Here is a 12,123-nt window from a genome sequence, read left to right as displayed (position 1 = left end):
CTTTCTTTCCATTGTCATGTTTATTAGTTACATGTTTATTTGAACATTATTGTTTATGTACTGATGATTAAAAACTACACAGTGAGAGTACACAAAGATCCTTTTGTATAAACAGATGAAGCGTTTTATTACAAAGACAGAAAGCAGCAACCATCGTATTCATGCTCTGTTAAAGCGTGCGGGGAGCATCGTGGCATATTATGAGGCATTTGGCGCTGCTGGCTCCGTACGCAGCGCGTGCCTCGCAGCGCGTGCCTCGCAGCTTCCTTGATGAGCTGCAGAGCTGATAGCAGGAGGAGAAACGCGGGGCAGCTTCAATAAACACTCCGGTTGTTGGTCTTCTGCCGGGGACTTGACGTGCCGCGGGGCAGAAAGAGACTTTCTGATGACAGAGAGTTTGAGCTCAGTGAATTTAAACACGCGTCTGCAGTGACGTATGCATCAGAGGATGTCCGATTGGCCGTTCTGCATGTCAATCAAGTCCCGTCCTTTTCGGTGAGGATTTTGATTGGCTGGTGGATTTTTGAAAAGTACTTTTTTTTTAATCTTCTCTGTCCCGCGATCTACCCTCATGTCCGTGAAGATCGACCGTCGATGGCGATCGACGTAATGAGCAGCCCTGCTCTGAAACATACGTCACTGCACATGCGTTTTTAAAAACACTGAGCGCAAACTCTCTGTCAAGTTCCCGGCAGAAAACCACTCCGGACCCGGAGTGTTTATTGAAGTCGCCCCGCGTGTCTCCTGCTATCAGCTCTGCAGTTCTCGCCGATAAATACGAGCTCATTCATTAAGGAAGCTGTTTTTTACGTGGCACGCGCTTCGTACAGAGCCAGCAGCGCCTTTGAAATGCCATGAAATATGAACAAACTAAAATCAAATTAAATTAGTATAAAATACTCATTATTTTCCAAAGTCACAGGGAGCCACAACAGAAGGATGAAAGAGCCACATGTGGCTCCGGAGCCATGGATTTAAATACAACATGAGGAAATGTTTTATTGTAATGTATTTCTTTTTGCAAAGCATTTAGTATCGGGCTTCATCTAAAAGCTTCACCATATCATGCACTTCTTAATTTATTAACGGTCCCTAAGAGACTCCGCTGGGGATCCGTGCTGTCGATGGAATATCCAACCTGACACTAACTTCACTGGGTCCCGCTGTAAAGGCCTGAACCTTCATGCAGACTTTTGCGTGATTTATTTCTTTTTCCACACTGCACAACAGATCTTTGGTGTCCTGAACCACCAGAACATGCGAAGGCCTTAAGAGGCCGCAACAAAACGTATGCAAAGAAAAAAGCTTGATGTTATTCCCAGGTGCCAGTGACATGAAACCATTGATGTGTCTTGGGAGTTCACGTGCAGCCAATTCATCCTTAACCCAATCTGACATTCCCTCATAAAATATGTCGTAGAAGGCGTCCTCGTTCCACTTATACTATTGCATTCTATGGTTCGGAAACGTATGACGCAATCACCGACAGTCTCTTTACCTTGACACATCCTTGTTAATTGGCGTGCCGCCCCCCAATGGGGTTTCACAGGATTGAAAATCTGCTTAAGTTCCTCTGAAAATTGTCTTTAAGAAGAGCAGATGACAGAATTCTGAGCCACTCAGCGGTAGCCCACTGAGCCGCACGGCCTGTTGGTAGGGAAATGACATAGGCGGCTTTTATTGACACTTTCATCCGTAAATTGTTAAATGTACTTTGACACGCCCGCCATGCATACCTGCAACTGACAGTCATTTTAACGGAATATTGCAGGCAAAGGTTCAGCTGGAACCGATTATTTATTTATTTATTTATTTATTTATTTATTTATTTATTTATTTATTTATTTATTTATTTATTTATTTATTTATATATTTAAAAAGCATAATTTAAAATAATGTGTTGCTTTAAAAGGCCTCATTTTATTCTGAAATATCTCATAACGATGACTGTCAGTTGCAGGTATGCAAGGCGGGGCGTCAAAGTACATTTAACAATTTACGGATGAAAGTGTCAGTAAAAGCAGGATTTTATAGTTTTGTGTGCTATAATAGGAGAATGCCAACACGCGACTTTTATTTTCCATTCTGCTTGACCCTGGCTTGTCTTCCCTGAAAACCCTCCCTTTTTGCTGCCAAACCTGATCTGAATTCTTGTTTGTTCAGGTCTTTATAAGTCTCGTTCTTGTCTGTTGAGCTGTCATACTGCAGGCACCAGCAGCGAAACACAACTCCTGGTTTCTTGGTTGGCTATCATTTTGTTATATTTATTTTCTTGTTAAGTTTTTGGATTGAATTGATGTGACTAACTATTAAACCGGATTTTTTTCCTATTTGTTCCTACAGGCTAAATTAATCAGCAGTCTTCAAGAGCGTCTGAAGCCATCTTCACCTGAATATCCGTTCATTGATTGCATCATGGCCAACCACCCAAACCACCATGAAGCGGCCTACTTGTCCCTAACTAGAGGTTTGAGAGAACTGGACCTCCGCGGTCCTTGTGTACCCAGTGACCTGGTGCTCATTGGGGACCACGCTTTTCCTTTGGCGATGAACAGCCAAGGCCAGGTCCCGATGGCTGCCTCTCTGTATGGCAAAGGAAGAATTGTAGTTCTGGGTCATGAAGACTACCTGTTTGCTTTTCCTGCCCTGGTGGAGAACGCCCTGACCTGGCTGAGAGGTGACGGATCAGACAACCTCTCTGTCGTGGTGCACAGAAATGTCAAGACTCTTGCTGAAAACGTTGCCAGATCCGGCTTCCAAACCCAAGTGGTAGAGGAGTTTAGCAGTAAACTTGGTTTTGGTGTGTATGTAACCGATGCATACAGCGTGGGTGCCGACCCAAAAGCGCTTGTGGCATTTCTGATGGCTGGAGGTGGGGTTCTGATAGCAGGCCAGGCGTGGAGCTGGGCTGCAGATCACCCTCATGAGAACGTCCTGCACCAGTTTGAAGGGAACAGGGTGGCTGGTGTCGCAGGGATCTACTTCTCAGGGAATGTGGGGGAACTGGAGAACCTGCCTGTGTATCCTCAGATCCCGACCTCCTGGATGGCTGCCATGTGAGTGTCTCCCCTATTTTATCGTCTCCTCTGGAAATACTTTTTTTATTTCACACATTTTACAAGTTAAAAGTAAAAACAAAAGTCAATCAGTGAAAGTACACATTTTAATGGGAAAACATCTGTTTTGAAAAGAAACAGAGCAATGCAGTTTCAGTTTTATTAGTTCATACTAATCTTGTATATTATTGAAAAAGTATTGGATATTTTATGTGTATTTAGAGAGACAGATCAAACTAAAGCACTTATTACTAAATCCTAGTCTAAAAGTCTAAAAATAAGTCACTTCACATCAACATACAAAACAAATACAATTGACAGATGTGTAACATTTGTATGTGGAGGAATAGTATTGCATGTTTATTGTAAATGAAGCCAGTTTTTGTACTCATTTAAAAATGTATCCGTTCAGTAAATCCAGTAAAGAAGGAAAAAAAGGTTTTGGCACAGATTTTCTGTTTTTGACAAAAACTTGTTGATTAGTTTAAGAAATTTGGTTTGAGCTTTTTAATAACAAAAACAAAAACTAATATCGGCAATATTTTATGATGTACGTGTTTATTTCTTCAAAGAAAACTACAATTTCTTTCCATGCCACCTAATAAAAAACATTAAATAAAAATCAGAGGCACAAGTGGCGTCATGTGGTCCTCTGGCCACACCCCTCTTTGCCCTCGCCGCCCCTTTTGACCCGCCCTCACTGGCTGAGTAGCTGCTACACGCCCCTCACTTTTCCCTCCTGCATCGCCCCCTGCCACTCTGGGCAAAGCTATGGGACAGATTAATTTTTTCAAAATGTCAGCTTTTCTGTTAGTTTTGTCTCCATAGCAACCATTTTACGGGTTACCTGTGCGCGACGAACAGATCCATGCAGTTTTAGACCACCCTCCTTATATAGTCTTAGCGTGTGTCGTATCATTTCCTTCAGCTTGAGCCAGTGATTCAGGTATTACATTTTCACAATTAAAAAAATACCCGAGCAACAGGGGAACACCACATTTGTGAGCTCGCCATGCTAACGCTGTTCAAAATCTACATTTACTGTAATTCCAAGGGCAAAGGTCAAGGACAGTTTAGTGGTGATTGCAGACTTTAGCTGGTGGCATGTGTGTGAAATTTCACAAAGGTCACTCTTTTCCCATATTGTGTGATAATGTGAGAATTGTCAGGACTGCTGAGGTCAAAAAGGGAGAATTAGAAGACTTCCTGAAAGGTTTTTATTCCTACATTACTAAAAAGTGATGTTTTCTGTCTCCCTTCAAACACAGGCTTGGTAAAGATTTTGAGGATGACTTGGAGTTTTTACTTCAGGGAATCTCCGAGTTTGAGATTCCCAGTGGTCTGTTAGCCTCAGAGGTTCTGATCCACGGGCAGTTAGCCTTCCCCATCGGGACCACGGACGATGGACGCGCCTTCCTTGCAGGAGCCTACTATGGTCAAGGCCGAGTCATTGTGGCCACACATGAAGGTCTTCTGGGTAGACAGGTACTGTTCACATCAAGAAGGTTTGATGACAGAGAAGATTGTGCCTTCTGCATAGGAATAAATGTACCTTTCTTACAGGAATGGGCCTCGTTTTGGAAGAGTGCCATTCACTGGTTGGATGAAGGCCGCCAGGGGGTGATTGGTGTCTCACTTGACCATGCCCTCGGAGTTCTGCAGCAGTCCGGTCTCTCGTGTCAGAAGTCGGGTTTCAGGAAGGACCTGAGTGTGTTTGTGTGTTCGGCCTACGGCGGTGACCACGCGCAAGAAATCCAAAACTTTGTGGCGGAGGGAGGAGGCCTGCTGATTGGTGGACATGCCTGGTACTGGGCGCAGACAAACTCTGGGAAAAACCCATTGAAGCACTTTGCAGGTACGATCAAATATCACAGCTTTTGTAGCTCAAAACATGAGGTAAGTTCTCAGGGTCGCATGTGGACACTGGCTTTAGATCAAGTAAAACCTTTTAATGAGCAATTTTAATAAAAAGGTGAGCTGTACATGATTATCACTTTGGCTAAGTGGTGTACTCTAAACGAGATAAGATGAAGCTGACCACATGGTGTGGATGCACAAAAGGTAACGAGGACACCAAGAGGACAAGAGAGGAACTGCATGAGGTCAAATTAGAATCATTGGTTGGTGGGTTGGCTGATTGATTGATTGATTGAATGATTGATGTTCAGTGAACTGCTGTTGGGACAAAGCACCTCCTGTTTTTTATGCACTAAAAAAACTGAGTTGTATCACTGTCACCTACCTAGACAGGTTACATAGCTAGTTATTAATTTGTTATTTACCTTTAGATTTTTCTTAATTTCCATAAAGGACAAAAACGTTTTTGGCAGTGTTTGGTCAGCAGAGCAGCTATCAGTGTGGGACTGTGACTGTAGGGACTTTGGGTCTTCGAGGAAGGTAGAAAATCTCATACAAGTATACGCCATTTACCATTTTTGCTGCTCTTTTCCAACTTTGAGCCCCCACCCCTCTAAAATCCTGGGCACGTCCCTGTTGGGAGGGGCTAGTGCTCAGAGAGCAGGTTTTTAGAGGAATCAGATATGGAAAATACCACTTTAGGGATGTTTTTAGTGAGGAATCAACATTAGAAAACACTTAAAAGCTCTAAAAGTTGTGTTTACATGATATAGGCCCTGTAAAGACCCGCTCTAATGCCAATCATGTTTTTGGTATTTTTAACATGTTTTGTAGCATTTTTCTGATGATGGAGGACATTCAAAACTTTCAATGGATTGTAAATTTTAAAAAAGAAAAAAATTGAAAACAGCAAAGAGCAAATTGTAACGTGGAAGAAATACTGAAACTTAGAAAAAATTCAAAAATTTGAATGAATAAAATGATTAACCCAAAACTCATGTGTGTTTGAAACAGCTGCTGTTTTGTTTTTTCTATTTTTGGCCGGTTTTCTCTCTCATATCTACAGTTTCAATCAGACTTTTTGCCTCTGCGTTTGGAGCACTGACAGTTAATAAATTATTGATCGTCTTTACTTGATCAGCAATGTGTAGCCATGGTTATTGGTTAAACGTGATCATGTATTCCGATAGTAATCAATAAGTATTACATACTGTATCTGTCATAATAATGTCTACTGAAATTATGTCAGAGGGGTTTTAGAGGATAAGCAATTAGCACTGAATTTTTTTACTGGATAAATAATCTGCACTTGATCAGATAAGAGCCAGATTATAACTGTGCATAATATATCAATACAAGAAATGACTCAGTGGGATGGGATTATATACTTTTGATTATCAAAATCTAATTGACTTTAATTTATTAGCATTATAGTCAGTTAAGTTAATTTAATGTGATGTGTAAGTAAAAAAGTCTGATTGTGAGTACTTACACCATCTTCATTGATTTTCCTTTATATTCTAGTCAATATATTACTTTATATCTGAAATTGGTTCGCTATATCTGGGCTTTGTAATTTTTTCTTTTGGTATTCAATATTTTTAATGCTTGGAATAAATCAAAACTAAATCAAATGATCAGTACCGTACGCCACATCAGTGGAGGGGTGACACAGACGGCGCCAACAACAGAGGAGTGGAAATGATGTCACCATGAGCCCAGTCACCCGACGGGCTCGAAGCCCAACCTCACCAAAAACAAAAAGTCTGAATTGAAGCTGTAAATTGAGGACTGAAAGTGACAATGGAGAGAAATGAAAACTGTCCTAGGACAAATTTTGAAAATACAAAACAGCAGCTTTTATAATTAAACTTTTGTTTTCACTACGAACTAGAAACAGAATGTCTATTAGATGACTAATTTACATCTATTGCGTGTGTCTACTGGACATCTGTATGCTTTTACTCTATTAGAGGTCTAGCAATAGTTTTCTGAAAGATGCCTGAATATAGAGGTAGATGTGTAGGAGACCTCTATATGCAGATGCTTCATATTTAGATAAGATATAATTAGATATATCTTGTATTTGATCTTTTTCCCCAAAATGTCCCAATTTTTTTTACATTTGCACATTTTATTTTTTAACTTTGTAATCTGGTTTTCCATTACTTTAAACTTATCCTGATTTGACCCCATAGAACAGCAAGAAAATAAAAGGAACAAGAAAAAAAAAGGATTTATAACTTATTTGTTTACAAAAATTGGACACTTTTGAACTTTGTATGAACTCAAATGGAGTCTCGATGCCATTTCCTTCAGGGAACAAGATCCTGAACAAGATGGGCCTGAGCCTAATGGGAGCTACCATTTCATCGGGGAAGTATCAGGCGCCAAACCCCAAACAGGCCATCAAAGATAACTACCACTTCCGTCACCTTCTTACCCGCTTTGCCAGCCACGTGACTGCTGGCGACAACTTGAGCAAGCAGGAGGAGAAATGCCTCAAAAAGCTGGGCAGCGATTGTGCCACCTACCTGAGGATGAAAGCTCACGACTCCTGCTTCTACAACCAGGTGGTGTCAACCATGACGGACATTCTGAAGAAGTCAGGCATCCCCCAAGTGAGTAGGCACAGAGAAAAACTCACTTTTTAAAGGATTTGTAAAAGAAACACTTAAGGCCCGTACACACCGGGACGAATATTCGCCAGGCGTTATTCGCCAGCGTTTTTCGCCACGTTTTTTGTGTTCACACCCAGGCGATTTTCGCTGACGATGAGCCGAGCGAACATGCAATTTCATTCCCTGACATTAGATGGCGCTTAATGTAAACAGAAATACTCCTGTACACAAGGTGGCGCTGCGCAACTTTACGATTCTTAAAGTCGCTTTTCCCTCAGAAGAAGAGAGCAAGTATTTACGCGCTTGTCAGAATCATACAAAGAAAACATGAATATTTCAAGCACCAGTTGCTCCAACTGGTGCTTTGTTCGGGGATATTTTAGAATGTCCGTCATTATTTCTTCGCGGCTGTGTAGACGCTACTTGGCGTCTATCTTCTTCGCTGGTATATGTGCTCAGAAAGGCAGTTTTGTGTTTGAGCGCCCCCAAGTTGTGTTTTACTGTAACTTCAGAAGCTCCACACACGTGTGCAAAAGCGCCATTCTCATTGGTCGAATAGATTTCGACGCGACGCGTCAAAAAAAAAAAAAACGAACCCGAGGCGTATTTTTTTTTTGACGCGTGCCGTTTTTTAGCGTCGGTGTGCACACTCTCATTGGTGCCCTTTGTTTAGTCACGAGGCGTTAAACATCGGCGAAAAGCGCGCGCGAAATTCGTCCCGGTGTGTACGGGCTTTTAAATTCTATTTTCATTTGAAGTTAAAAAAAACAACTCTTTTTTTGTTTTAATCACTGAGGTGAGTGAAAAATGCCCCGTCAAATGCCCCAAAGATCATCTCCTTCTGAGTGTGGGGGCAGAAGTTTATAAGAACTGCCGTGACCCAGATGCCCTCTTGCCCTACCTTATCAAGGATATGCCATTATTGCCAGTTGTGTACAACCAAAGGATCAATATTGATGTCAAAACCGCAGGTCAGACCTCTTTTTTTATTTTTAATGCATCTTTGGTAAAAACAGGAAGTTTGTTTGGAACTTGTTTTGCTACATAAACGGGATGCAAATGTCACGTCTTCTTTAATTCTGTACTCTATCCACTGCAAAGAGAACTGCAATGAACAGTATATAGGAGAAACCAAACAACCTCTACCAACATAGCAGAGCCAACCCAAGTGGACCTGAGTCTGCAGTGCACCTCCACCTGAAGGCCACAAACCACTTGTTTCAGGACAGTGAAGTCCAAATTTTAGCCAGAGAGAAAGGATGGTTTGAGCGAGGAGTGAAAGAAGCCATCTTTGTCAAAAAGGATAAACCTTCTCTTAATACGAATGGTGGTCTCAGGTTTATTCTTCTATCCATCTATGGCAATGTTCTGAAACCCAAACAAACCAAACCGGTTCCACCTGAGGCGTTAACAGCTGAAAGAGATGACCAGGTTGGGGAGGGAGTCACTGGCTCCCCAACCACCAGCTGAGACAAAGGACTCCTAATGACCCGAAACCATGTAGTCTAAGTAGACAATACTGTCCAGTTTCAGGTCTGACTCCTCCCCCATGAGCGCATATAAACCAGCTCTATTACCAGATAATTCACAATTGACAAAGCCTTTTGGATAAGAGGTGAAACGTCTTCCAACTTTAAAAACTAAGTCCAGATGACAACCTTTAAACTTACTATGATGGAATCTACCTGGATGAATGAGAGTCTTCATAGACATACTGCAATTTATTCTAATAGTTTACCTTTAAATCCCTTTTTTGTGGCAATGTTTGACTTCCAGTTTTTAGTCAAACACATTTTTATTCTTTTAACATATATTTATTTAATGTATTACATAATATTGTCACAATTGACCAGAGTGGGAAATTTAGTAGATTTTTACTAGTAAAAATTGAAATGAAACTGTTTTTAGCATTTATTATAAAAATGTATACAGATTAAAGAAAAGTGTTTACATTAAAAAAAAAAGGCAAAGATGAGGTCAGAACAATGTGAAAGTTTTACTGGTAGTTGTCACACATTAAGGTTTGTGATCTCAGCATTTGACTCGTGCCCTGGGGGAGCGGTGAGCTGCAGACACAGCCGCGCCCGGGAACATTTGGTGGATTTAACCCCCCAATCCACATAGTGTGAAGCAGGAAGGCTTTGAGTCTCAGGCAAGCATCAAACATGAAAGGGGTCCATCTGATTGGTCAATGATATACAGTAAATGGGTTTATTTTATTGGTTAAATACTTTAAGCTGCCATGTGATTGTTTTAGCATATTTAAGGTAACTATTTATCGCGATTTTCGCCGTCTTTTGCGATATGCATATTGCACAGCTTGATATCAATGACGATAAATTTGCGATTTAGTGTGCAGGCCTACTACCTCGGGTTAAAACCAGTTCAGAACAATGATTTTAATGTTTTAAGTGATTTAAGAAAAGAAAAACCTCCTCCAATTATTCTAGTTCTTCAGAAGAATCTACCGAAGCCCCTCTACAGTTAGATTTTCTCCATTAAAAGGGTATAATTAGAGATTTATTTTTCTAGAAAGTTTTTTACTGAAAACCTGAAGGAAGCAGAGCTCTGTATTGTGTGTAATGAGTCTGATCTTTGGTGCTGTGTGTGTCCCAGGTGAAAAAGAGTGGCTCAGTACCGGCCTCTACCTCTCCCCTGGTATGAAGACCTACATCTCTATTCCAGCACAGATGGTCCAAAAGGGATGGCAGGTACTACAGACCCACTCCCACCTTCCTGTCATCTATTTTTAAAGTGTTCCCAGAGGTCTTTTAATGATGATGATGCGGTTTTCAGGCTAGATTCAAAAATCTGTGTTGTTTTCTAGGACATAGTTTCTGCAGAGCAGCAGCAGTTCATTAGAAATTCACCTCTGAGTTGTGGGCGGGACTGTTGGCACAGAGAAACTCCGCCCCCCTTTACTCTCTGTTGATAAGAGCATGGAGGAAGGAGCTAGTGCCCATCCTATGTTCTGTGTAACAAATAGGATTTTTCCTGATTCACAACCATTTGAATAAAGTAATACACAGAAATGTCATTTTAAATTAATGGGACAACAACAGCATGTCAAAAACACAAAAACACAATTTTCATCAGACTGATAATTGTAAAAGTCAGCTTCATGGAACAGTGCCCCCTCCTGGTCAAACTGCACTGGCACTCACAATGTTCTGCTTTTAGGATGAATGTCTGCCCGTTTTGTTGACCAAACATCGATAGTCTTTATGAACAAGAAAGACAAAACTGTGATGCCGTCAGGCAATAGTTTATTCACAAGCCAAAGGCTGTGGAATTACCAGCACGTACAATTAAAACTAAAAGCCCAAATGTTAGCTTACGCACTTCTCATGTGTTCTCTGAAACAATACATTTGCCTTTTTTTCTTTTGTTGATGGAATACAGAAGATTACTCGGCTTCCCTGCAGAATCCAGCTACATTTCAAGCCTGCTTTGCATGCTGGGAAAGCAGTTGAGTACTTTTTTTTACTTCCCCCACAGATTCAGATCGGGTGTCAGACCGACCAGCTGAACGCCGAGGAGCTGAAGAGGCCTCCTCGAGTTCACGAGCAGTTCGCCGTGACCTCAGAGATGATGCAGGTGTGGAACCTGTGGGGGGGGCTCATCTACCTGGTGGCCCCGCCTCAAGCAGACGTTCATGGAGTGGAGGTCATAGTGCAGATGGCTGTCCCTGCACCCTATTACAAATCAGGTTAGTGCTTCAGATCCTCAGTTCAGATCCGCTTTTTTGGTCAAGAAACGTTTAATCTGAGCTAAATGTGGACTTTGTGTTTAATGTGGAGTTTCCTCAATCCGTCCATCCATCTTCTAAACCGTTTTCTAGTGCAGCAGTACAAGGACTTTAGATATTGACCTACTTTTGATGGTATTTCACAAAGCATCCTTGGTTTGAATTGAGACACAGAAAAACATTACATTTCTGACATCTCCACCTTGACACACCCTTTGGACAAACGTTGCATCGACTCCGCTGTCACAGTGAAGAGGCCAGTGTCCCATGTTGTTGTAGCACACATCTGGTTGTGGTTTTTGGTCGTGAGGGTCTTGGTGTGTGGCCTTTCCACATCTGTGGTAGAGAGCTCAATGATGGTCAGCCAACTTTGGGTGCATTGAAGCTTTTTTTGTTTATTACTAAGTGAATTAGTTATGATAATTTTGATTTTCATATATTAACACACTAGCTGACATAAACTCAAAAATTGGCAAAAACTAAACAGTAGTTTTTTTAAAATATATTATTTATGATGTTAATGATTAATTTCTACAGTAATGAATGATTTAGAAGGTAAATTTTACTGATTTTATGACAAACAGTCCCTTCAATTAGCATTGGCTTAATTTTGCTACATATACCATAAAGTGACAAATCAACCGTTTGGTTGAGCATGTTTTTAAAAAATTATTAGAAACAGAAAATTGTTTATTTTTGTTATTTAGCAACATATTTCTGGTGGTCAGCCAACTTTGGGTGATTGCTTATTGATCTTATTCAAACTGTGTACAACGGCCAAGCGGACCTTTGCTTCAGTAGGTGACAGTCTCTCTTGTAGACCAGCCAGGAATTTGTGAGA

At 41.1% G+C, this 12,123-nt stretch overlaps 1 protein-coding gene across 3 annotated transcripts in view; it reads left to right on the top strand.

Annotated features, from left to right (window-relative positions):
• The window catches only part of LOC101159605 (TRPM8 channel-associated factor homolog), a 23,140-nt gene that overhangs the window by 5,215 nt on the left and 5,802 nt on the right, over positions 1 to 12,123 (top strand). For 2 of the 3 annotated variants that reach the window (XM_023961444.1, XM_023961442.1), the window contains exons 2-8: positions 2,344 to 3,056; positions 4,325 to 4,541; positions 4,620 to 4,911; positions 7,233 to 7,534; positions 8,331 to 8,505; positions 10,151 to 10,245; positions 11,033 to 11,243. In XM_023961444.1, the coding sequence (XP_023817212.1) occupies positions 2,416 to 3,056; positions 4,325 to 4,541; positions 4,620 to 4,911; positions 7,233 to 7,534; positions 8,331 to 8,505; positions 10,151 to 10,245; positions 11,033 to 11,243 (1,933 nt within the window). In that variant the 5' untranslated portion in view covers positions 2,344 to 2,415. Of the gene's footprint in view, positions 1 to 2,152; positions 2,243 to 2,343; positions 3,057 to 4,324; positions 4,542 to 4,619; positions 4,912 to 7,232; positions 7,535 to 8,330; positions 8,506 to 10,150; positions 10,246 to 11,032; positions 11,244 to 12,123 lie in introns of those variants that run through there. The other variant, XM_023961443.1, reaches the window with a different exon arrangement.

This window comes from Oryzias latipes, chromosome 13 (assembly GCF_002234675.1).
Source record: "Oryzias latipes chromosome 13, ASM223467v1".
Taxonomy (NCBI): Eukaryota; Metazoa; Chordata; class Actinopteri; order Beloniformes; family Adrianichthyidae; genus Oryzias; species Oryzias latipes.
This window is presented reverse-complemented; position numbering and strand designations above follow the sequence as displayed.